At 33.8% G+C, this 25,966-nt stretch overlaps 1 protein-coding gene across 3 annotated transcripts; it reads right to left on the bottom strand.

Annotated features, from left to right (window-relative positions):
• Positions 1 to 8,952: 8,952 nt before the first annotated feature.
• LOC105340261 (NACHT domain- and WD repeat-containing protein 1) lies at positions 8,953 to 24,861 on the bottom strand. 3 transcript variants are annotated; one of them, XM_034458909.2, is made up of 13 exons: positions 24,676 to 24,802; positions 24,439 to 24,492; positions 23,947 to 23,987; positions 23,595 to 23,665; positions 21,543 to 21,583; positions 21,293 to 21,430; positions 18,851 to 19,053; positions 18,485 to 18,661; positions 18,165 to 18,351; positions 15,460 to 15,608; positions 11,580 to 15,333; positions 11,138 to 11,364; positions 8,953 to 10,325 (listed from the first exon to the last, which is right to left on the bottom strand). In XM_034458909.2, exons 2-13 carry the CDS (start codon positions 24,449 to 24,451, stop codon positions 10,098 to 10,100), a joined length of 5,229 nt encoding a protein of 1,742 aa, XP_034314800.2. In that variant the 5' UTR covers positions 24,452 to 24,492; positions 24,676 to 24,802; the 3' UTR covers positions 8,953 to 10,097. The 3 variants fall into 3 exon arrangements, with proteins under 3 accessions (XP_034314800.2, XP_065922336.1, XP_065922337.1); XM_066066264.1 differs by lacking the exon at positions 24,439 to 24,492 and having other exon boundaries at positions 24,676 to 24,861; XM_066066265.1 differs by lacking the exons at positions 8,953 to 10,325; positions 24,439 to 24,492 and having other exon boundaries at positions 11,177 to 11,360; positions 24,676 to 24,861.
• Between the last annotated feature and the right edge of the window lie 1,105 nt (positions 24,862 to 25,966).

The following is a 25,966-nucleotide window of genomic DNA, read 5'->3' as shown; positions in this document are numbered from 1 at the left end:
ATTGCTTAATTCAAATGCATCATTACGCTGACAGATATAAATATATATCAATAAGAGAGAACATATTTAACATTAGCAGACATTTATTCACATCCTAGAATATGTATCGTTGGACACTCCACATTCATTATCATTTTACATACATTATGACACAATAAACATGTTTGATGATAAGTGGTGGCATTTTTCTGTATGTTTTATGATTATGATACAAGCATTGTGACGTACTATCTTGTCTTGTCATGCGCAAGTAAACGCAAACAGCACATAATTTCGAGCAATTTATCTTTTTTAAATTATTTACACCAAGGATAATTGCACATCCGTTTATAATTTTAAAAGAAGTTTAAATAAAATAAATAAAAACTATTATACTGTAGAATAAAGCACCAGGCGTGCATTTTACGAACCCATAAGTGAGAATGCATGGTATTAATACCCAAATACTAGTCGTAAATATATTATATAATATATGTATTTTACATATATCAACATACAATGGTAATAAAGTAGAATTCGGCATCGTGTCCGCAACGTTTTATTTTCCGAAGCAACACTATATATTTATTGGTATGTTTATCAACTATAACACCAGCATATGTTTTAAGGCACTTTGACAGATTTTAATTGATGCATATATATATATCAGATCAGATGGATAAGGAGAAATGCTTTCACCCCCCCCCCCCCCCCCCCCCCCCCCATTGCGATATTTTTATCATGTGTTTGGAACACTAAATGAAAGTAAGGACGCAGGTCTATTAAGTCAAGCCGACCTTACCGCCGTGAATTTCTGGACCACGTGTTAGTTTCACCGCGGGATATAGGTAAAGAAAGTGAAAACTGACCACATAAACAACGACCATAAATTAAGTTACGTTTTCAACACTTGTTTTTCCATCATGGGACCTGTCGCCCCAGGTCTGAAGAAATAACGAAGAAATGGACAACAGTTCGTGCGAAAAGCTGGCTCTTTTCAGAAATTAGCCGAGGGCTGCACCAAAGTCTCTCAAAATTTTCTGCTCAGCTTAATATGAATGCCTGCGTTGTTTAGAGCATAGTACCTTAAAACTTGGAACCCATCGAGAAAAGCACCCCCGGATGTTTGTTTCAGTTTTGGCGGATTTCTGTCGGGAGGGGGGGGGGGGGGGGGTTGGGGAGGGGTGTTACAATGACATAAATCTACTAGTATTTATTTATATAATTTACAAAGGACAACAAATCTTGGTTGGTATATTCTGAACTACAAGAAGGAGTGGGTGACTGATTAATAATTTATTCAATTTTTAAATTAAATGCATAATAAATAATAAATTATAATAGTATAAATAACCAGAAACAAAATTCAGTTTAAAAATATAATTAAATGCCCCCAAAATATTCAGTTATAAAACATCTGTTTTCTTCAATTTTTTGTCAATTCTACAATTTGGATATAGCCAAAGGGGGCGTGATGTCGAATTTATCCAATAAAAAAAATTATATTTGATATCAAAGCACCAAATCAAATAGTACAAAATGGAAAGCTTTGTGACACAACTTATTAAGGGTCGTTAATTGTTCACTTAATTAAATCTATAGGCTTGTCCGCTCTGACGTCCTTATATGATATGAAGATGTTGAGACTTTACAAATGATGGGGGACTCGATAAATCGCGTCCCGTCAATTTGGCACCTTCAAATTACCAAATCAAACGATGCTGTTAATAAAATACAAAGTTAAAAGAAACACAAAACGCAAATCAAAAGAAATTTTGGCTACAGTGCTCTTGATTTTGCATATGCTTGTATTAATGATAACGTCTAATGACTTCTTATCATGAGAGATTTGAGTCTTGTTTTGATCTCTTTCACCGAGATTTTAACATACATGTAACTTTCCGGATGTATTGCAATATAGCAAAGAGAGAGAGAGAGAGAGAGAGAGAGAGAGAGAGAGAGAGAGAGAGAGAGAGAGAGAGAGAGAGAGAGAGAATTGACGAATTTGCGTCATCGGTCTTTTCGTTAGTTTTCTGTTTCTTTGATATGCGATTGCTAACCAAATACTTCTCTTAATGAAATTATGGATTAGCACCCCTTTCTCCATTAATTAATTTCTCAAAGGAGGGATCTCTTTGAGAATTGAGAGGTATTTCAGAAAATTTCATATGCAGAAGCATTGCCAAGACATTGTTTTTAAATCCTTTTCAACAGCCAACGATAAAGAAGTCGAGATTCGTTTGAGCTACAATTAATTGTTATATAATGTGTAAAAAGAGAAAATTAATGAAGAAAATTACATCACAATCTAAAGGAAAACATAAGTATGTTGAAAAAAAAACTAGAATTAAATTAATTTAGGAGATTGCATGATCTTAAAATTTAAACAGATGAAATAAATTCTTAAAAGAATTTCAATACTGCAGCCATATTCTCATTTTTTTTTGTATGATTATGATTTCAACTTGCAAGAAATAATTATGATAAAATTTTGAAGAAAAAAATATCACTAACACTGATTATAAACTGTGTTAATATTAGTAACTCTTGTTTAATTACTGCTACATACACGCTTTGTAAATGATTAAAAGTACAAATATATGGCAAAGAATGGACCAATGTACCTGATTTTAATTTTGATAAAAAACAAACTTCGTCAACAAACTACGCAAATGGCATTTTGTACAAGGAATCTGAATAAAGATTTATTTTTTGTCTTCCGCACATGCAGCTGAAATCAGCAGATTGGAGGGGAATATAATGACGATGCACCAAGATCCACTTGTTGTTTTCTTGCCTCATTTAGCATCACAATACTTACATATATGTAAGCACTTGCAACTCATTTGTCAACGAGTTTCAATGATCACCACGAGTAAGCTATTCAAATTGAAGTATGGTAAAAGTGGTTCCGCTTATCCCATTTCAAGAATGCACGCGCCTCTTTAAGTACTGTTGCACATGCACGACCTACACAAATTCATAATAGATCACGTACGAATTTCTCTGATTTGAATTACAGCCCAAAAGGCTGACACGTCCGTTTTTTGGAAGTTCTGGCGAAAATAAAATTTTATCAAAAAGCTATGGAATCGTTTTATCCTTTTTCATCCACAATTCGTCTCTTGATCCGGGCTTGGTACAAGTTTTATACTCGGTTACTATTCACTGAACACAAAATTCTAGTGATATCCATGTACGTATAGCACTGAAACCTATTTGATGACCTTTTGGCGAATCGTTCAAAATTTCAGTAATTTAAGAATTGTTTTCCTAGACTAAGTGTTGTTGACAAATTTTTGAACATTGAAGCGTTAATGAATGAAATCTCCTCGTGCGAGTTCAAAAAAGTCTTCAAAGGGCAACTATTTTATATATTTTACCTTCTTTTATTCAATGCTTTGATATTTTAATCTGATCGGACATATTGGCGATTGTTTGCCCTTGATCAATAAACAGAGGAAGGGAAAACTTTTTCCGATGTATAAACGATGAAATGTTAAACCAATATCAAACCAAAGAAGCTCAGTTTAATCATAGATATATATTAAATACTGATATCATAACTTTAAATATTGTTTAATGAAATTCTGTACTTTGACGAAATGGGAAGGTGTAAATCATGCCAATTTAATGAAATTCAATATTTTTGTTTATAGGGTTTTCGTAAACAGAATTTATTTAAGTTTTCATTTAAATTTGACTGTCTTTTAAAAAAAAAACGGCCACAAAATTCAGTTTTATAAAATTGTGAAAGTATTTGCGAAAGCTAAATCTTCATTATTCTTCCTATATATATATGCCTCTACATTTGTTAATTCCATAGTGAGAATCACATGACTATATTCTAAAATAGCAGGATAATAGTTGCCGAGAAGTGGAAAATTCATTAAGAGATTATAAACTTTATATATACAAGAAAATGATAAAAAAAAATTAAAATAAGTCAAAAAAATTAGGTATTTTGGTATATTCTTATGGCTTTGAATTTTTCCCATGCTGTAGCCTGTATGTTATAATTTTCGTTTGTCTGTCATTTGATTTCATTTTGACTGTATGCCAACATGGTGATGTCAATAGACCATTGAATTGAATTGAAATTTTTCCTTGTATATCAGACAGACTCATATTTATAATTTTTCGATTGTGGCCTATGTACGTAACGTAATTTTACGTTAAATTTTACGCTTCTCGTACATGATTTATAATATCTGCAACATTACTTAATTGAGAAATCATAAGTTTGATTTGATACTTAGATTTATACAAATTTTGATCTATTATACGCCTACAAACATGATTCAAGGTTACCCTTTTTCATTGTATTATATCATGCATTGTTTGCCAATTAAGATTATTCCTTTTGCATATGATATTTTTGTACCGAGTGTTACTATTATCAATTAAAAGTTAGGGCGTTCTTCTTTCCGGGTATAATTATAACTGATTCATTTTAAATTTATTCGAGATGAAGCAAGTGGACTCTAAATTTTTAATTATGATTATGTTGCCTTTTCTATTTTTCTATTCTCAGACCCCCCCCCCCCCCCCCCTCAATAAATTATTTTTTCGTTCATGGTTAGGATTGTACTTTTTTTCTTTGGATTTTATGTTTGAGTCTATCAAACTACAGAGTATTATGGTATTATCGAAATTTATAACTGCTTTTCAAAATGTATAATCTTAATATTATGATTATGTTTCAAAATACGTCCGCGCAAAATTACTCGTCATAATGAATATATTTACTAGCATCAAGTAAACAGATGAAATTCGTGATATTTTTAAAAATAATTTTGACGACAGATTTAATTTCATTGAGGAAAAGGCATTATGTTTTACGTATAAAACTAAAGCATATATTTGGCATTTTTCTATGAATAAAAAAATCATGATTTTGTGCGGGTTATATTTGTTAAAAATTCGTCAAATACGACAACTTTGTTCAAACAAAAATTAAAATCCTGAAATCGAAATGAAATAACCAGTCCTCGTTGTCGTTTGTCTGTATAGCTTGATAACAAATCAAAATGTATCTGATGAGTCCTGTAGACATTGCGACTGCGACATTTGTATCACTGTTGTGTCACACAAGACTTAATTATAGTTAAAGAATTAGTAAGCTACGCGTAGTTATCACTAAAAAGGAAGCTGATGCTGACCTAACACACTAAGGACTTCATTATATTCAACACAGCTGTGGGTACATTCTCTCTCTCTCTCCTCTCTCTCTCTCTCTCTCTCTCTCTCTCTCTCTCTCTCTCTCTCTCTCCTAGAGAGGGAGAGGAGACCTATTTATATATGCGATATTTTTTTTTCAAGGTTAGTTTGGCTTTCACATGCAACGAAGTTTGTAAGAATACCAAAATGACTTGCAACAGCCTTCAAATATACATTTCACACAGTAACCACTGGTATCCCGTGTCTGGCTTTCTCCACCAACGCAGGTTTTATTATTTATTTTTTTAAGTAGAGTGCTGCACAAAGGAGTAGAATTTCGTCACCTGGCATAACTACACACAAGCACACAAATAATTCCGAATTAATGAAACAAATAAACATAGAACTGGGCATAATAAGGCACTTAAAATCTGAATTATAGGTCGCCATTGACCCGTTTCTATAGTAACGCAACACCATATTCATCAAAAAGTAGCAAACGTAAGCTGTTGATCTTACATGGAATACACATAAAACCTCAATCAAATATTATTTATTCAACAATGGGGCAAAATTTGACATCTGGCTATTGGCGGTGGACGCCAAACGACATGTTGTTTTATCCCTTTATTGGTCATCAAAGGTTCGCGGTCAATAAGCATGGCGATTATCAGTTTGATTTCTGCGAGTGACACGGCCTGCTATTCCTATCTACCATTTTGATTTATCAAAAAGATGACAGGTGGCATAAATCACATCCGCTTCACGCCGTGGACGGTTTTTGGAGGGAATGGCCGGTCCCCCCGAGACTGACAGACGCATTAATAATTAAATACTCAATTAAAATGAACGTGTAAAGGCTAAATAAGACAACGGGACACAAAGACAACAGTGGGAGACTAAAAAACAAAATAAATTGAATTCTAAAAAAAAAAAATAATAATAAAGACAATCTCGTTACCGGGTTATTACCAAGAATTGCGGTGATGGCATTATACAATAAATAACCCCTAATTCTACGTGTGTTCTACCTGGGCGAGTTTGTGGTCTCATTCCTACGAGAGAAATTGGTCATCATAATCATGGATATTTTTGGTGTAAGCGAGCAATTTTACTAATGAAGTTCGTTTGAATAACTGTTTGTTGAAAGTCTACACATTTTCCTTACAAATGACAGTATCTTTCTTATTTTTGGTTATAATTTGTGAGCACATTTCATTCAACGTATACAATCACAGTATGTAGAGGATTTTAGTTAAAGTATTAAATCAACGATTGGTTCTAATTCAATATTAAATAAATTACATAAAAGAATGGGAAAATAGCTTTTACAGATATAATATGATCATGTATTTTATAAAACGGACATTAAGGACTATAGAATTCTTACTATAGAATGTACATCTACGAAAAAGCATTACTCGCGAGTAGAAGGGGAAAAAAATACTGTTTAATGCTAACAACTACTAAATTCAGTAACATGTTACAATTTAAAGTGCGAGGACTGACCAATAAAACTGTGTTTTTGTGAATTCTTCAAAACCTTTTGCATTTACACAGCAGATTATCTTGTATGAAACAATCACCATGTAAAATCGAAGTACAGAAAGTACTCTAGGCGGTTAAAGGTTCAAACAAATTCAAGGGAAAAAAAAATCATCCAGCCACAATAGAGGGCAGGATGGTCGCTGCCATTTTTAGACTACATGCATAAATATCTTCATAAAGATCTTCAGAAGATGAGCTCCGTATCAATCAAAACCTTCAACAACCTGAGAAATATCACGGACTGCACAAAACATTCACGATGATGATTCCCATATAAGACGACTTGGAAATTTCTTTTATATGACATACTGATGTTCATTATATAACAATCATTTAGTTACTTTAACTTACTCTTTACGATTACTTCATAAATTTATTTTTGCAAAAAGAGATGTAAATGTAAACAATAAAATGCCTTTTTCATGATTTTGTTATGTTGTAAATTTTGAATTTACTGGGTGAGTGTAAAATACAAAATTTACAAGTCATGCTGGTTATGAGGATAACGATCATTGTTAAAAAAAAATACACAACGCGGGTTATGTATTTTTTCTGAAATGTCGTCACCTTCATATCCCGGATGAATCACCGAAGAAAGCATTTTAATGTTTAAATAAAGTGATATTTATACGTATACAAAATAATTTGAACATAAGTTCAACTCAACTTACACTGTATCTTTGCCGTAACTATTAATTTCGTTATGATTAGGTTCGCTTTATTCTCGACTCAGATCTCGGGAGACTCCACAGTTGTCCATGAACATCTCGTACATATATCATGCATGACCTTGCACGAGAAGACATTCTAGAAGATAATAACTGAAAACCATACCATTTATTGCAATGATTTGGTTTGAAAAGCACGTAATGGTATTAAATATTCAAATTCCATTTCCAAGAACCATCCTCACCTCCATGATCATTGGAAGAACTCAGGTTTAGATGACAATTATTATCATTTTCTTCACCCCCCCCCCCCCAAAAAAAATAAAACTAACTTGCGATAATATGCATAAATTTTTAAAAATACAATTAAACAACAGAAAGGCACACAACTTTTGTCGAGTAATCCAAGAAAATTAGACTATAGGAGGTATTAAAGAATTAATTAATAACAACCCTAAAACAAGGTGGTTATAAAAGAACTTTCATAAATTCAAAACAAATACTGGAATATTCATTATACGAAGGATTGGGGACAAAAAATAATAAATGAATTTCACGTCAAAACAAGGGGATAATTATATCCCCACCCATGTTTGTAAAACGGACAATTTTAATATCTATAACGAAATAAACAAACGACTTCGGATTTAATGAAGACATTTTAAAATGTTAAAAACAATCAGCTGAAATATAAACAAAAACAAGTCAACGGTTCCAATAAGCAAGAAAACCAGCTTGACAAGCTGTATACAAAGAGAGACGTTTCTTATAACGACCCGCGTAAAGAATAAAGAAAATTAACCGTGTTATTTCAAGCATTTGTAAAACACCTGTCAACCCTAAGTCCTCAAGTAAACAGATTTACAATTAAAATCACATTATACCTCTTAACACCTTAGTTCAATTCGTCCCTACACAAACAGTTCACAGTGGAAATTGATTCCTAATTTAAAACATGTGTTTTCCGCAACTATGCTGTACATTTCACGCAGGCCTGTTGATTTCTTGTGCCATTTTCTTATCAGTTTACAATTTGTTTCTTAATAAGATACATATTTCTTTCACATTTAATTGACAATCAATTAATAGTTTCTTTTTATCGTGTTGTCATGATAAGCCCATCCAGAACGCTGTTGATTTCCAAAGGAATCTAATAGAATTAATCGTCTTTTTGTAGATGATAAAAACTTCTGCATATGTTTTGTGTTACACAAATACAGAGAATCCCACTGCGAAAATTTGTTTTGCTGTGTTTACAAGAAAAAAAAACCCTAAAAACAATTAAAGCAGAAAAAGTTGCCCCAAATGCAGAATTATAAATCATGAAATTTACATATCAATGCAAGGTAATGGATATGAATTAAGCTTCTCTCAACAACAAGTATTTGGATCTTCAAGCACTCGATCACTACAGGTAAATAAAATTTACAAGATTTATAACAATCAAAAAATAGAAATAGCTTATAAGATAACTGACACAGCGGGACAGGTGCAGTATGTTAATTCTAGCGGTTTAAGACGCATTAACTGTCACCCTATTTAATTTACAAATCATTTGGTTAATATACAAAAAAACAAACGAAACATGAAGCAGAAGGATGGGACAATATTGCTTTATTTTTCTACAACTGCATGAAAATCAAGATAAAATTAAAAATTCAGTGTTGTTTTTCTACAAAATGAACTTATAAAGAATAATAAAAAATATAAATAATTTTATCAGTTAACAGAATACATATGTAAGTGATTACCAGTTATTTTTTTTCCCTGAGTAATATAAAAGTTCCAAGCATAATGACATTTTTACAAGACAAAAAAATTACAACGTTTTGCCGTATTTTTGTTTATTTTATCATTGACCCCCTATAAATTGTGTGAAATTCTTGATTTAACCTACAAAGTATGACATAGCACATGCATTTTTAAAAAGCATTTAAACTTTGATGATGAGATCAAACCTTAATTTGTCCTCAATTGCCTCTTTTTGAATCAATAAAATTGTGTGTTTAATTATGTGTGTATAGATAAAAGAAATACTAATCAACAAATCAACAAATTATTCTGGAATTTAGCAAAAGTGTTCTATTTATACATGTAGTAGATCACATAATTAAAAAATTTGTTTTTGAACATTACATTAAGAATGCAAATGCATACTGGTTGATCACTTGTGGGATTCTTCACTATTTTAGTTTTAGTATAGAATCTCTCATATATACATATCTGTAAAAACATTTTTTAAATACTACTCAGCAAATTATTAAAAGTTAGAGATTTCATATCAAAATTTTGAAAAAGTTTAACACATGAAAGAGAATATATCATTTCTGTAAACAAAAATAATTTAAAATCACAGCTAATGTGTAAATAAATACAAATGCATCAAAGAGTAACCAGATCTTGAGGCAAGGGGCATAACTCTTCTTTTGACAACAAACTATTTGGATATGGGTAATTTTCCTTAAGTTCAGATCTGCAATGCTGTTTAAAATTTCACAAAAAAATTATTAACAAACAATGAAACACCAAAGTACAAGTATATATGTAAACACAATTCATAAAACTTAAAAATAATGTTATAAAGATAATAACAGTTTAGTCATGATATATACATCTAAGGTTAAACTCCCTTTTACTTTTCTCTGATTACCATACAACAAAAGACAAAACTTAAATGCCAAGGCAAAATACAGTATGAATTACTGGCATATGTTACAGCTCACTAGAGGATATCATTTTATATTAACTGCTTCCTGTATGGACTTTGTATATCAGTACCCGTGTATGGTTTGTCCCTGTGAGGATGACCACATATTTGGAGTTGGGGGTGAATTTAATGTGCTGGACCTCTGCATCTACCCGCGTAGTGAAGACTTCCTTCCCTGATGATGTGTCCCACAGCTTGATCGTATTGTTCTGGCAAGCAGATACCACCCACTTACTGTTCCCAGATATGGCAACTTTAATCACCTTAAATATATCAACATTATATATGTATCAACATTATAAATGTAAAAAATTATTGAATTTCTTATTATATCTTAAATTTGTTTTACCTAGTACATTTAAATAAATTCATTAATATTGAGGTGTCATAGATGATACAATGTACCATGAATTGGAACAGTTACTTATAAGTGCAAGTTTGATAGTCAAAATGCCCCTGAAGCAGCAAACAATTAATAGCATAGTACTGCATTTCCAGAGGAAAGTCATGGAAAAAGACCTATACATCAAAAATATAATATACACGTGTATAAAGTACAGCTAGCAGAAAGCAGGTTTCTTTAAATGAATGTTCATGCAAGTCAAAGGGCTATAACTCTGCCAAAAGTAGAACATGAAATGATCATGCATGAAAGTCTCACTAAAGAATCAATGTATTTTCATATTATGACCACTAGAGCCCTCCCCAAGCACCCCACCCCCCAGGATTTGTAAAGGTTTACTGCTCATACATTTATTTACCTAGTTTTGCTGCATGCTATATGTTCAGGAGAACATTTTAAGATATTTTTTGAAGGATTATAATGCATTTTGACTTTACCAATAAAGCTCCAACTTGCATAAAAAACCTTAAACCTTGGTCATGAAATTTAAGTTCATCGACATTATTGTAAAAGTGTGGAAAAAAGACGATGTCCTAGCTAACTGCTTTATGGCCATATGGTACATGTATGATCTTTGGCTAAGAATGAAATTAATTGTTGAAAGGGTGTGGTATTTCTTGACACACAGGCAGTAGATGAAGTTAAGGCTGATAAAGTTACGCTTGTACTAACTGAGGCAGTGTGTTTGGTTGTAGGAGCTTTCTCTCCAACTGGGATTCCTGAATCTGTGTGATATATGAACAAGTAGCCATCCTCTGATCCTACTGCCAGAAAATGGCCATCTTTGCTCATTTCCATAGCTTTGCTGCCTCCCTTGACATCATTAGGATTTTCAAGCCAGCGGGGCCGGTACATCATGCTATAATTCTTGCTCTTGCAAACTTTTTGATCACATCTGCCTTTCAAAATAAGGTAAAAAATATTGACATTTTCATTCAACTTGGAATAGATACTTACACATAACTAGTTTTTTAAACCAATGTGTCCAGTATATCTTCGAGTATTCACAATAGTTAAGATAACCCTGCTAAAATCTGAGTTATTAACAATCTAAGACTTCCAAGCATTTATGACATATTTTGGATAATGATGGATTTATATAGGTATTCTGTACCTGTGGGGATATCCCAGAAAATAACCCTTCTGTTAATGGTCACCGTCATGATATTTCCCGCAAATGCACAGATTTTTTCTCCAAGGTATGGAATGTTACTCAGCTTTCTCAAGCAAACCATTAACCCTCCAGTAGCCTGCTGCAAGTCCACAGCTACAAACTTATATGGGTGAACTTGGGGATTGAAATTTGAGCCATTTTTCTTCCAGGAAGCCTCAATATCTTTGAATTCTGATGGAAGAATTTTGTTCTGAATACATAGATACCTTTCACTGGCGCTCAAACACACAAACATAGTTTCGAATTTTAAGGATCCTTTTAGGGGAAATGACTTTTTAGTTTTCCCCAGCTTTAAATCCAGTACACTGATCATCAACATATCCTGTTTCAATCCAATGGTGTAAAGAGTAACACCATCCTTTCCAATGACAAAGTCTAATACATGGCTTGGTAAATTCATATCAACATCTAGGCCTGTGATTAGATGAATTACTCTCAACTCCCCTTTGCTGTCTACAAGACAACACTTATCATCAGCACAAATAACCATCTTTTTTGCTTCCATCCTAATACCAATCTCTCTTGAAAACTTTGCTCCTTCCAACATCCAAACTTGTAGCATTTGATCTTTTGATGTTGTTACCAACTCTAGTCCATTAGGATGCAGATCAAAACAGGTGGCTGTTTTTAAACCCAAAAGCCCCGAAACAAACTCCCCCCGATTTTTCTTCTGCACATCCTTACACTCAGTCAGGATCTCTGTAAGAGACCAAACCTTCATTTCATTCTGTCCATGAGAAATTAAGTAATCATCCAATACTTGCATTTTCTCCACTGGTCCTGAATGGGCAGGAAAGCCCCCGGAGAAGAGTCCTGTCTTTGCATTGTAAAGATGGATACTTCCTACCACATCGCCAAGCAATAAACAGTTGTATGTTCCGCTGATTCCAAAGTAAGAAACTGGTTTGTCTAGTGACACATCAAACAAAACCTCACTTTTCTGTAAATTTAAAACAACAACTTTTTCAGAACTGGTCAATGCACATGCAATTGGCTTAGATTTTGAGAAGACTATATGCTTTATTGAATCTTCTAGTGTGATTGGGGCCATTTCCTCTGCTTGGTTGATGTCAACAGTCAACATTTTGGTTGAACCTCCATCCACTGCCACAGCAGTAAAGAACGATTCCTTGAATGATAGTCCCTGTAGACCTTTGCTCAATGGGTAATTGAACAGAAATCGTTTTGGTTCCAAATCCCCAGGTTTATACAGTTGGAGTTCACTTCTTGGAGCTCCACCAGTCTCAGTATTGACTGACACAAGAACCTGAAGATTGTCACTCTTTGTGCAAAGAACTCCCATTACATCTTCCACCTCGTCTTTTAAACTCCATCTGTCTACCTGCATTAAACTGTCCGTATTCAGTAAAACTATATCTCCATCGTCCATCAAAACTGCTAAATGACTAGTGTCAGTGCTTAATTCCTTGCACACCATCTGGTTTTTAGATGGATCATCAGTAATGTCTTTGAACATTTTGGTGACTCTGTTCCCAGTAATTAGGTGAAGAAGTGTAATGGAATCAGCGAAAGTATATATAACATTTTCTCCAGCTTTGTCCATGAGTGGATAATGCTCTCTCTGTTTGATATCTGGAATGCTTACTTGTTGGAGGTCTTCAGTGCCACTATGAAAGAGTTCATAGGGAAACTCATTTTCTTCTACCTTTCCTTTCCTGCAAATCTTGACTAAAACAGAGTCCCCGCAACTACAAATTATTTCAGCTATTCCATTGTAAGAATGGATGAGGGATGAAGTGAGATCTTTCCTGGGTGCCAAGCCAGGGTATTCTGGAATCAATCCAGGAGTGTCCTGATTTTCTATGCAGTTGATAGCTTGTTCTTTAAGCTTCTTCAGGGAGGAATCTTCAGGACCATCATTGATAAAGGCTAGAATATTGGAAGCTAGTTTGCTAGGTTTGGACAAGTTCTTTTTTGTCAATGACAAGAAATTTCGGAGTTTCTTGATTTCTTCATCCTCTTGGTTCTCTAAATACTCATACAATTCATCTACCATGGTTTCTACACCAAAGGCTGATAACTTACTACTTATATACCGAAGGTGACAGAAGTAGTTTTCTTTTGCAACTTCCTCAGACAACGCTTTTCCAGCATGAATGATGTGGTATGGGAGACAGCTCAACATTCTCTTGTTCTTACATGTGACTGGCTGAGGGGTAATTTGCCTGTCTGCATTACTGACAGTCAGCTTTCTTCTGGAGAGAGTGATGTCCCTTTTCACTCCATTCTCTGACATGAAAATCTCCACAAGATTACGGTGAAGCTTTTCTCCAAGGGATCCAGTAGCGTATCTATTTCTAGCTGTTTCAATGAATTGTCTGTGGTACCAATTCATGGTATACTTATCATGAGATATCCTTTCCACAATGTAGTCTTTGATGTCAAATCTAATCCTTGCTGCCAGGACAGGGGGTATTCGAACAATGCCATCAACTGGTGGATTGTGGTAACGATACACATCATCTAGTGCTTCATCATCACAGGACAAAACATCCTCCAACTCATTCTCAGATATACCATCTCTTGCTATGGTGATGTAACCCAAAGCATGACTAGTTATGGTCTTTCCAAATTTTATTTCCAAATTATCGAAAAGTTTATTAATGGCTCCTTGTACAGTTTGCTGCAAATCTAGATCCTGTTGAAGTGTATATGATCTCCATTTCAATGCTTCATCTAAAATAATTTTCAAAAACAATGGACCAGGACATCTGCTAAAGGCACTCATCAAGAGCTTCTCTTGGTATTCTGTGACTTTTCTTTTATGTTTTAGCATATATGTTTTGATGATTGCAACACCAGTTTCTCGTGGAAGGCTTGGAATCTCCACATAACAGTTCTTATCAGGAAGCATAGCTCTCAGATTGTCTAGAATTCCATGCTCTTTTGGAAGGGTGGACACAACAAGTTTGAAATTTTGAGGCAGAGTGGTTGGTAACCACTGCAGATCATAAGCCTTGTGTGCAGGTAACAACTGATCTAATGAATCAAGAAGAATAACAACTGGCTTCTTCAGAGAATTTGATACCCTTCTGAAAAACCTGGGCATATACTCTTGGATGTTTTCTATTTTCTTATAGCCAACTGGTTCCATGATCAGATCTGCAACATCAGCAACTTGTCCACACACACTGCGCAACACATCATAAATATTTAGGGTAAGAGCGGAAGTTCCTAAGAATCGGATAATTCTGACATGTGGCCTCTGCTTGAACCAGTCAGGCAGACTCTGCATGATCATAGCCATAACTGAAGTCTTTCCATGACCTGATGGAGCATAAATGACAAACGGCTTTCTGGTTGAAGTGTCTAAAATATAAGCTTTTACACTGTCTAAAATCCTTTTCTGTCCACAAAATGTCCTGCATTTTAATTCACAAAAATGCAAATGATGAAGAATTTCAGAGTAATCAGTATAAAATCTGATTTTTGTAGAAATTTTGCCTCTTAGACCTCTATTATCATCTGCATCCTCTATCATGTTTTTGAGATCTGTGTAAAAGTTCTCACAGAACTTATCCAGATAGGTTTTATGGTCCTCAGAAGCTGCTGGGTCTATGCCGTTTGACAGCCAATTAATACTGTATTCATGAATGTACTTCTGGTCAACCTTTTGCTTCAACCTTTCCTTGAGTTTTCCTTGTAGATACTTTACTTCTTTATCAGGAACTGCCTAAAATCATTTGAAAATATTAAATGAACTCATTAAATCAATGTAAAATGATGAATACAAAATTCAATTTGCCCCTGTATACTGGTCCTTGGTCTTCACCTACAGGTTGTTTATTTTATAAATTACCTTTCCATTTTCTACAGAGGTATCAATATGTCGTTTTGTCAATCCATCATCGTAGTTTGTGAACCCCTGAATTTTTCTTTCAAACACTGCAACAGTTTTGTCTGGGCATTTTACTTCTAAAATCCCCTTCTTTATCTCTATCTCTGTTACTGTATAATCAAAATCAAAAAAACTTCTCTGTTAAATAATGTATAAATAATTTTACTTTGGATGGAAAAATTATACATATTTCTGCTTTGAATCCATATAAAAATTAAGTTCTTGAACTTTATTTTATTGTTTGCAACTTAATTGATGGCTTAGATAATATATAATATCTTAACACAACTTTGAAAAGGAAAAATGGAGACCATTAAAAATATTTAGCAATAGAGAGCAAAAATTATTGTGATTTAATTATAATGTAATTATAAAGAGTAAAATTCACAGTAAAGTCTAAACATCTGCTTGAAGATAAAACATTGATCCTTTTGTTTGTCACAAGTCAGACCCAAAATTGCGGGCTCCTGGATTATGAGTCTGTTTTGTCTTCTGATATAATTCAGATATTGAAAGACTTCATGCTACCTTTATATTGAAGTATCAATCTAAGATTATAATATTTGATGAATTATTAAATTTTGATTGAAGACCTTAGATCTCTCATAATCTTTGACCCAGGTAAATTGCATGTTACACTAACTGACCCATCTGCCCGTATTATGTAACAAGAGGCCGTTGGGCCACATCGCTCACCCGAGCAGTAATAGACACAATAAAATCAGCTTTGTGGACTCGTTTAACTCGTCTAACATGGCCAGCTGCCAGTGTTTTTAGGTCCCATGCTTTAAACATGCCTGTTTTCAGTGGCCATTTGCCTGTTTTGTCACATGACTTCTGACTCTGACATGTGACCCTGTATCGAAAGGAGCCAATCTTAGCTGATAATGAGTTAATGACAAATAATTGAGTGTGTAACATGTACCCAAATTTGCCGAACATAATACGTACCTTTTTTTCTATAAAATTTCTTTGACAGAAAGGGGTTCACATTATATACCCAATGGAATTTTGACACTTTTTTAACAGGTAAAAAACATTGGCTGTCGTAGTTCAGTACATTACATAGCCTTTAAACGTAAACGCTACTTCTGTTTGTTTACCACATTTAAACAACTGGAAATTATTGTTTAGGCTTATCTAGCAGAAAATGTTTTGCTCTTTAAAATCTGTTGATAGATAAATTGAATTAAAATGGTCATATTAAAATTAATATTAACTGTTTATTTAGCAATCTGTGCATTCACCATCTCTTTGCATGCCACCATTACAGATGCTATTAATAAATCTGTGCAATAGAGCAAAAATGAATATGCTCGGTAGTATTTTCTTCATTAATTTGAAACCTGGAATAACAGGCCACCTGTCTTAAGCAACCAGTCTGTCATTGCCCAACGAGTGGCCTCCTAAAACATGTGCGACTGTATATTCCTATGTAAAAACTTTAACCCCACCCCCATCCCCAAATTGTAAAACCCTATACTGGGGATCATGATTTTATCAAACTTCAATCCTCCCAACCTGAGGATGCTTCCACACAAGCTACAGATTATTTGCTAAATTAATCAGTTTCTGAGAAGAAGATTTTCATAGATTTAAATTTCATACTCCAATGTAGAATTTTGACCCCCTACTGTGGTCCTACCCCTGGGGATGGATCATGATTTTATCAAACTTTAATCTACCCTAATGGGGATGCTTTTACACCAGTTTCATCTTTTCTGGCTTCTGAGAATAAGATTTTTAAAGATTTTTCTCTATATATTCCTATGTAAAAATTTGACCCTCTATTGTGGCTCCATCCTACTCCTGAGGATCATGATTTGAACAAACTCAAATCTACCCTACCTGAGGAGGCTTCCATATTGTAACATCTTTTTTGGCCTATTGGTTTCTGAGAAGAAGATTTTTAAAGATTTTTCTATATGCATATGTAAAAATTCAACCCCCACCTATTGTGGCACCACCCTACCCCAAAGGATCATGATTTGAACAAACTTAAATCTACTCTACTTGAGGATGCTTCAACTCAGGTTACAGCTGTTCTGGCTGATTGGTTTCAGAGACAAAGATTTTGAAAGATTTACTTTGAAAGATTTTTAGAAGAAGATTTTTGAAAAAATACCAACAAATTTTCAATGATTTTTAATTATCTCCCTTTGAAAGAGGGTGTGACCCTTCATTTTTACAACTTGAAATCCATTTACCGAAGGATGCTTTGTGCTAAGTTTGGTTGAAATCGGTCCAGTGGTTTGGGATAAGAAGTCGAAGATGTAAAAAGTCTATGGACAGACAAACGGACGGATGCTGGACAAAAAGTGATCAGAAAAGCTCACTTGAGCTTTCAGCTCAGGTGAGCTAATAATGGTTAACGTTTTACTTTGGTTTCATCCATATTTATGGGCATCAATTTTCCTGGATTTGGAAAATTTCAGTTTTGAGGGGACAGGTGGACAATGGTCTTATTAACATATACCTGCATATACCGGTACCTACTTTTGAGTCGGGACACACCTACCCTCATAAGATATATCAGCTGACTTGGTTCAATATTTCTAAGCCTCACAGTGCTCAAGATATGATCAGGGCATAATTAAAGTACATATGCCATGCAAATCTAAAATAAGGTTAGTGACAGATGTATAAAATGAAACATAGAAGTATACCTGATAAATTGTACTCATGAAGTTGTTCATTTGTAATTTTTTTTTCATCATGTGCTAACAAAGCTGATGTTTTGAGAATGTCTCGTAAATCTGCAAATGTGTTCTCCCACTCTTGGGTATGCTTTGCTCTTGGTTCATCACATCCAGGAGAGTAGTCTCCAAAGAATGAAAACTGGGATCTGATTGGCTGAAAAATAGTTGATCATTTAAGCATATAAAGACTTAAGCAATTCTCTACTGAACAGTTAGAAAAAGTTGGTTAAAATGAGAAATAGTGCATTGATACTGCATGATTAAATGTTCATAAACCTGTGTATTACCTGAAGAATATATTTAGGAGGGAGACAATTCTCATCCAACTTGTACCAAGTCTCCATAAGTTTGACTGCATGTGGTTTCGTGGTGATTCGTTGGGCAAATTCCTTCAGGGTCTTAAACACCTCCTCACTGATTTCTATTGGCACTGGGCGAAAACCATATCTATCACCAATAATAGCCTGGTAAAGACAAAGACATTTTGCAGAATGAACTTTTTTAATCTTAAAATATTCTTGTTAGAAAGCTGTTATTCAGAATAGCACAAACAGTTCTCTGTTTCATACCTATTATTTTCAAAATACATGTAGTTAGAATCTGTTTAAATAATTTGTTTAAATTGCAATGAGATTCTGCCAAAAGCTTCGTACCACAAAGTTTGGTCCAAGTGACATCTGTTGGCAGTTCTCCACTTCCTGTAGACATATCCTCTCCACACTATGGTCATTCTGGGAGTCCTCTGTTACACCCCACCTCATATCCACCACCTGAAAATCTAGATCCTTTGACAAACAAAGCTCCTTCAGCTTGGGGAAAACTTCACGTGACAGGATATTTCTTTCCGCTCTCATATCTGAAATTATTTAATCAAACATCAAATAATTTTGTATCTTGGATCAGTAAAATTTTATACAAAGTACTGGGGTATATATTTTGAAAAGGAAAGTTTTGAGAGAATTTTAAGCCTCCTTTGCTGGGAAAGGGAAAAGTCATGACTCCATAGACATGAATTTTCAAAGAGTCAGTACAGCATCCATTCAAAGGACAGTAATGTGTAGATATACATGTACTTAATGATTACTTTCTCCCGACCCTGCAGACATAGCTAGGTCTTGACAGGTAACTCAAACCTGAAATCTTAGGTATAAAAAAAAACTAAAATAAAATGGTATTCTACTCTATAATACTGTAAACTATGCATTACTGGATTTTTTCAAATAGTGTATATCCCGGAATTTTTGCGATGATCTAATTTTTGCTCTTTATGCGATCACCTTTACATTGCAAAAAAATCAATATGCAGAAATTATATCCAATATTGTTAGCTACAATAAAAATTTTACATAAGAAGAAATGAAAGACACAAAAAAAAAAAGTTAACCATTTTCTCCATCTTCGCAAACTTTGTGACATGCGAAACAAAACCTGGATATGCATTATTTTGAGCCCTCAATGATTTTAAGACACATATAAACAAATGTGTCAAAATTATGACCAAAAGTGCCTCTGCATTTATTTGGATATTTGGATATTTTGTTTTGTGATACAAAATATCACAGAATGATTGAATTAGAATAAAATATAAATGTGTTAAAAATTAATATAGGAACAATGACCAAGAGATTAAGGAAAATTGCACATTAAACAAAAATTAAAAGAATCAGTAGATGATGTCATAAACCACGTATCTGAGCTCTAAAAACCTTGGTTTATTGTTCTAAAACATGAAGAAAACAAAATTTTCAAATTAAGCATATCCATTATTAAACAACTCAATAAATTGAAGATTAAATAATTCAAATGATAAAAGCTGTTATTCATTTTATTTAGGAGATGCATATCACACTGTCCTTCCTATACAGAGATCAGTTGACAAGAGGTACATGTATTTAGTTAATACATATATATAGTTAGAATACCATTACCACCCATATAAAACCATCATCGGAACCCACAGGTTTTCTATCCGTTACACTGCTTAACCCACGGGTTTTCTATCCGTTACACTGCTTAAGCACTGTAACGGATAGAAAACCCGTGGGTTCTGACATTGTTATAAAATTATAGGCTCACAAATGATACCCCTCCCTCCAGCTAAGAAAATATATATTATAAATAAATATATAATCCATAAGTATTTCTCTATAGGAAAGAAATGGATGTACCAAATTTCTTATTGTACGCAGCACTGTTAAGGTTTACTTTGTGGTCGTGCCAACCAGAAAGTACGAGAAATGTTAACTATGACATCACACAAAACAACAAGTCATCAAAAATGCTCATAAATAAAGTAATTACCAATTGTTATGGGTATGAAAACATTACACTACATTCAAAATTACCTAAGCGTGCAACTTTGTAGTCAAATAAGTCCAACAACGATAAATATAAACAACTGACTGATCGTGGTGCACTTGTCACTTGTGGTGCACTTGTCGATGTGAGGTCATACTGAAAATTTTGATGCATATTTTGTGTAGAGAGAGGCTGATCAATCAATTTTTTAACATGGAAAAACTCATTTTATAAATGAACAGAAGATGATCTTAAAACAATTATCATACCATTAAATCCTATCTATTATGCTTGTTTTGATTCGGCATGTGATTATTTTTAGAGCATGTATTATTTCTTTTCTAGAGTGTTTACTGTACAAGTTCGATGTATTTGACATCGGGAAGCCTATCTAAATCCGCTTTTTACAAGGGCATACACTTAACAGATCATTACGATCTTTCGGATATAAATTAAGGGAATGTTGAATTCATTAAATGACCTTGGGTCAAGATCATGACACACCATCAAGTCATAAGCAAATTTTTGTTGAAGTAGGAACTTCCAATGTTTCTCCATAAGAAAGATATAGGAACTTCCAATGTTTTTTCGTAAGAAAGATATTGACCAGACACATATTATGCACTTTTTCTTCCAGTGACCTTGAACTTGCCCAATTGACCTTGATTCAAAATTATGACAAACTCCAAGGTCATCAGCAGTCTTTGTAACTGGACAAGACTGAACAGACAAATGGACAGGGTGATTCCTATATCCCCCCCAACAAAAAACTTTGTAGGGGTATAATAAAATCTTACCAGAGAAAGTGGAGCTGATGAATATCCTGATGACAGATCTGGGCAGATGGGGAAGGTTGTCTGTTTTTCCAGCCAACAAATTTTTAAATCTTGTTAAGATTTCCTCACTTTGTTCCAGATCAATACTACTAAAAGCTTCTAAAACAATTAATAATTACATGTAATTTGATTTATTGAATAAAGAGTCAAATAGAGAAAGGAAGCTAGATGTAAGGTTACACATGTTTTAATTAAATTGAAATCCACCTACTTTCACTTGCTTTCTTTTCTTTTCTTGAGATGTCGAGGAATCTAAAATATACATGTTTAATAAGCCATAAGCCCTACACATTAAAAACAAAGACAGAAATTTTAAACACATCCCTTTTTCAGTGAAGCTTGTGTCATACAATAATATAGGCAAAAAGGGTACATGTACACTGTATTTCATGATTTATGATATATACCAGTACATGGGTTATGTTTTTTTTCCAATATGCCTATATAAACCATACCTTAATATTGCTATAAGTTTGTATGGAAAGTAAAAGTAAAGATTTTTTATATATTGTAAAGATGAATGTTCTTTTATAACTAAAGACAGATTTAGTGAATTTAAAGTGCCACTTTCTGACTTTTAGGCATTTAAAAAATGTAAATTTTAACAATTTTACAAAAAGTTGGAAACATGCCAGATTCGTGACCTATCTGCACTTAACAGAAAGAATATTCGGGAATTCTCACAAAATGTTTTACACAAGTGTACCTTGTTAGTACTAACTCTAAACGATTTTTTAAATTTATATTTAAACTTAACTCAGAATTCATAAGAAGAATTTGATGAATTATATTTCATTCTTAAAAGGGGTAAAATGCTATTTTTAGTAACAGAGCTGCAGAACTTAGTTTAGACTGACAACATTTAAAAAACAAGAGGCCCATGGGCCACATCGCTCACCTGAGGAACAATAGGTATGATAAAATCAGCTTAATGGAGTCATAATACAAACTATCTGGACAATGTACAATAATACATATAGATCCTGTAAATATAAAATCCATTTTCCCCCTGGATATTCTTATGTTTAAAATCATTAGTCCCTTTTCTAACAGGATGATTTTATAGTCATATCACATGTTGAGTATTGCAGTTCTCAAAAAGATCCTTAACAATTTTTTATATATGGGATATAAACCTACATCAAACTCTGAACCTTCTTGTGAGGCCGAAGAATTGTCCTGGAGCCAAAGTCTTTTAACAATTATAAAGAATCATCTGGCTGATTAGTTTCTGAGAAGATTTTTCAAGATTAACTCTATATATTCCTATGTTAAACTTTAACACCCCCCCCCCAATGTGGTCCCACCCTATCCCCAGGGATCATGATTTTCAGAACTTTGAATCTACACTACCTGAGGATACTTCCACACAAGTTTCAGCTTTCCTGGCTGATTAGTTTCTGAGAAGAAGATTTTTAAAGATTTACTCTATATATTCCTATGTAAAACTTTGACCCCCCCCCCCATTGTGGCCCCACCCTACCCCCTGGGGTCATGATTTTCAAAACTTTGAATCTACACTACCTGAGGATGCTTCCACACAAGTTTCAGCTTTCCTGGCTTTATGGTTCTTGAGAAGGAGATTTTTGAAAATTTCTCAAAATTTTTCATTAATTTCTTATTATCTCCCCTTGAAAAAGGGTGTGGCCCTTAATTTTCACAACTTTGAATCCCCTTTGCCTAAGGATGATTTGTGGCAGGTTTGGTCGAAATTGGCTTTGTAGTTCTTGAGAAGATGTTGAAAATGTGAAAAGTTTATGGATGGACAGACGGACAGACAACAGACAAAATGTGATCAGAAAACCTCACTTGAGCTTTCAGCTCAGGTGAGTTAAAAATTGTGGCAAATTAATTCATATAGATGCACACTGTTACATATAAAATATGACCTTGATCAGAGAACCTTTCTCCAACCACCTTTTGCATGGTTTTCTCATGGACATGCTCATAAGAATATACATTTGTAATGAGACTTTATAATATTTTGAGTTGACTTCATAGAAAATAGTTGCATGATTCTCCCTATAAACAATGTTACACCATGGCTATATGGCTATCTATTTCATATTTATAATTTTACCACACACATACATTGTAAAATTCTGTAATGAATAGAGAGATATTGCAAATGATTTGGTGGCTGGGTGCCTTTCTTATATACCTTCCACAAACTTGGACAGCCTCTTTTATTACCGGTAGGTATAAATTGCACAACGACCTAAGCAAGTGCAAAGAATAAATTAATTTTGTGTTTGTAACTTACGGGTTGACTTTTCCTTTCTGGATCATCACAACAGACCTTGGTACTGGCAAAGATTTTGAGCCATCAGAGACCTACAAAACAAAATGGTAATATGATGAACAGTGCTTTGGAATGGGTGATCATTGCCTGACAATGGTACATGCAATGATATAAAGATTCTGAAATATTAAAAAACAAAAACAAAACCAAACATTATTTGTGCATCCTCAAAAGTAACCGGACAGTTAAGAAAGATATACTGGTTAGTGAATTATTTAATGACACGTACAAGTTTGATAATGTTTAAATAAGAAATATTCATTCCTTAATTAAAGTTAATTTAGTAATTTAGATAAAATTAGATGAAACTTACCATCCCAAAGGACGACTGTCTTTTCATTTTTTTCTGTGGCACTAGTGGAAAAATTAAATACATGTACTAATGAATTAATTTGCAACATAATTTAATACATATAATAATCTAAAATCATATTAATACGTACAAATCACAGATTAGAAATTATTAAAGTCATTTATCAAAAACACCAAAATGAAAAAAAAACAGAGATAAAATAACAAGTTATAACCCTAAAATATGCCTTCATGCATGGATCGGCGGGGGGGGGGGGGGAGATCTGCCCCCCCCCCCCTTGGAAAATTCAAACAATATATTAAGGTGCATAGTTTACATGTAGTAAATTTACCAAAAAAAGACCTTTGACGACCCCCCCCCCCCAACACAATTATCCTTCGAAACCCCCCCCCCCTTCCCCCTTGAAAAAAATTTGCTGGATCCGTGCATGGCTCTAATGTTAAGTCTACCCCCCCCCCTTCCTTTAATCAGTAAATCAGAGTAAATTATTACCTTTGAAAGACATATTGAATCCTGTTGTTTATTCCAAATAAAATTAGCAATTATCTACAAACACACAAACAGAAATACAAAATAAATAATAAAATCTTTTGTAAAGTAAATTTTAAGAGAACAAATCTTGGCCAGAGGAAATTCGAGTTCTGTATATTCGATAATCACAAAATTTCACGTGTTAGAATAGAATAAAACTTTGTGCTTTTCTCGGGTTTTCATAAAATAAATCCATACCTGACATTTTTGCTACATTAGATCTCATCTTGAACGGAAATCTATTAGAACGATCCGCATTGTTTACCCCAGAGACGAAGATCAAGAAAGACAACTCTAACGTTAAAGCTTTGGAAGTCTTTCTGTTTGCGAACGGCAAATATTCCATATTGACTGACTGTTATATAATAATCTGCTAATCACCAACAGAATACAAAGAGGAGGAAGACAACTGTCAAGGATTATGAAGAACTGCAGTCCACGATGTACTCCTCATACTGGTGATCTCAACGCAAAAGTTGGCACAAACCATAGGCGACGGACCCGGGGGGGGGGGGGGGGGGGGAACTAAGCCCCCTCTCCCCACTTTTTTTTTGCAAAGTTAGACCTAACCATTAGGCAAATAGCTTCATAGAGGGTTCATCCCCCCACTTTTTCTTTTCTCGCAGTTCCTAAATTTACATTGAAAAGACGGAAATATTGATAAGTTGGAGTCATAGGTATACTACCCCCCCCCCCCCCAACGGATTACGAATTTCATGGGTTATTTTTGGGGGGGTGCTATCTTTTTTTGGAACTATAGGTATACCCCCTCCTCTGGATTAGGATTTTCATGATTTTGGATTTTGGTAATTGTGGGTTGTTCTTTTTTTTTTTTTAAAGAAGATGGGTGGATAAGGCGTGTAAAATGCCCATACACGGTCGGACATATTAAAATATCAATAAATCTTAACTTATATTTTATTAAAATCATTTAAAACAATATATATTTAACATATCATTGATTTTAAACCTATAAATATGTTAAATACTTGGAACATGTCGACTCAAACAGGCGTATACTTATCAAAACCTGCAAATAATGTCCTTTTTTAGAACTTTAAGGCATTTTCTTTTATAGCGTGGGTCTGGGCTCCATATTTTTCTCATAGTCCAATTAAGGTCTAATGGAAAACAAACCGATTTCAATCAACAAAAACGTGGAGAGATGACCCACTATACATTGAAAATATTATTTTGTATCCCAACAATTGTACGTACGTTTTGAAAAAATAATGCAATTCCGTAAATTCGTAGCCAAAGTGACATATAATATTTAAAGATCCTACTTTGTTGTGTCTGAAATGGCTCAGAGTTACTGACAGGATAAAAAAAAAAAAGAAGTTACTGACATAAGCTAACCTTATATATCTAGGGTTTTTATGGTATGGGTTCGATTCCACCAAAATTTCAGGCAATATTTTTTTTCTTATTTTTTGTTAAATATATTAAAAACTGAATATAGTTAGAAATTGTGCTTTGGCAAACTCGT

The sequence above is a fragment of the Magallana gigas genome, chromosome 7 (assembly GCF_963853765.1).
Source record: "Magallana gigas chromosome 7, xbMagGiga1.1, whole genome shotgun sequence".
Lineage (NCBI taxonomy): Eukaryota > Metazoa > Mollusca > Bivalvia > Ostreida > Ostreidae > Magallana > Magallana gigas.
The sequence above is the reverse complement of the archived record's forward strand: the minus strand, read 5'-3'. Positions and strand labels throughout refer to the sequence as shown.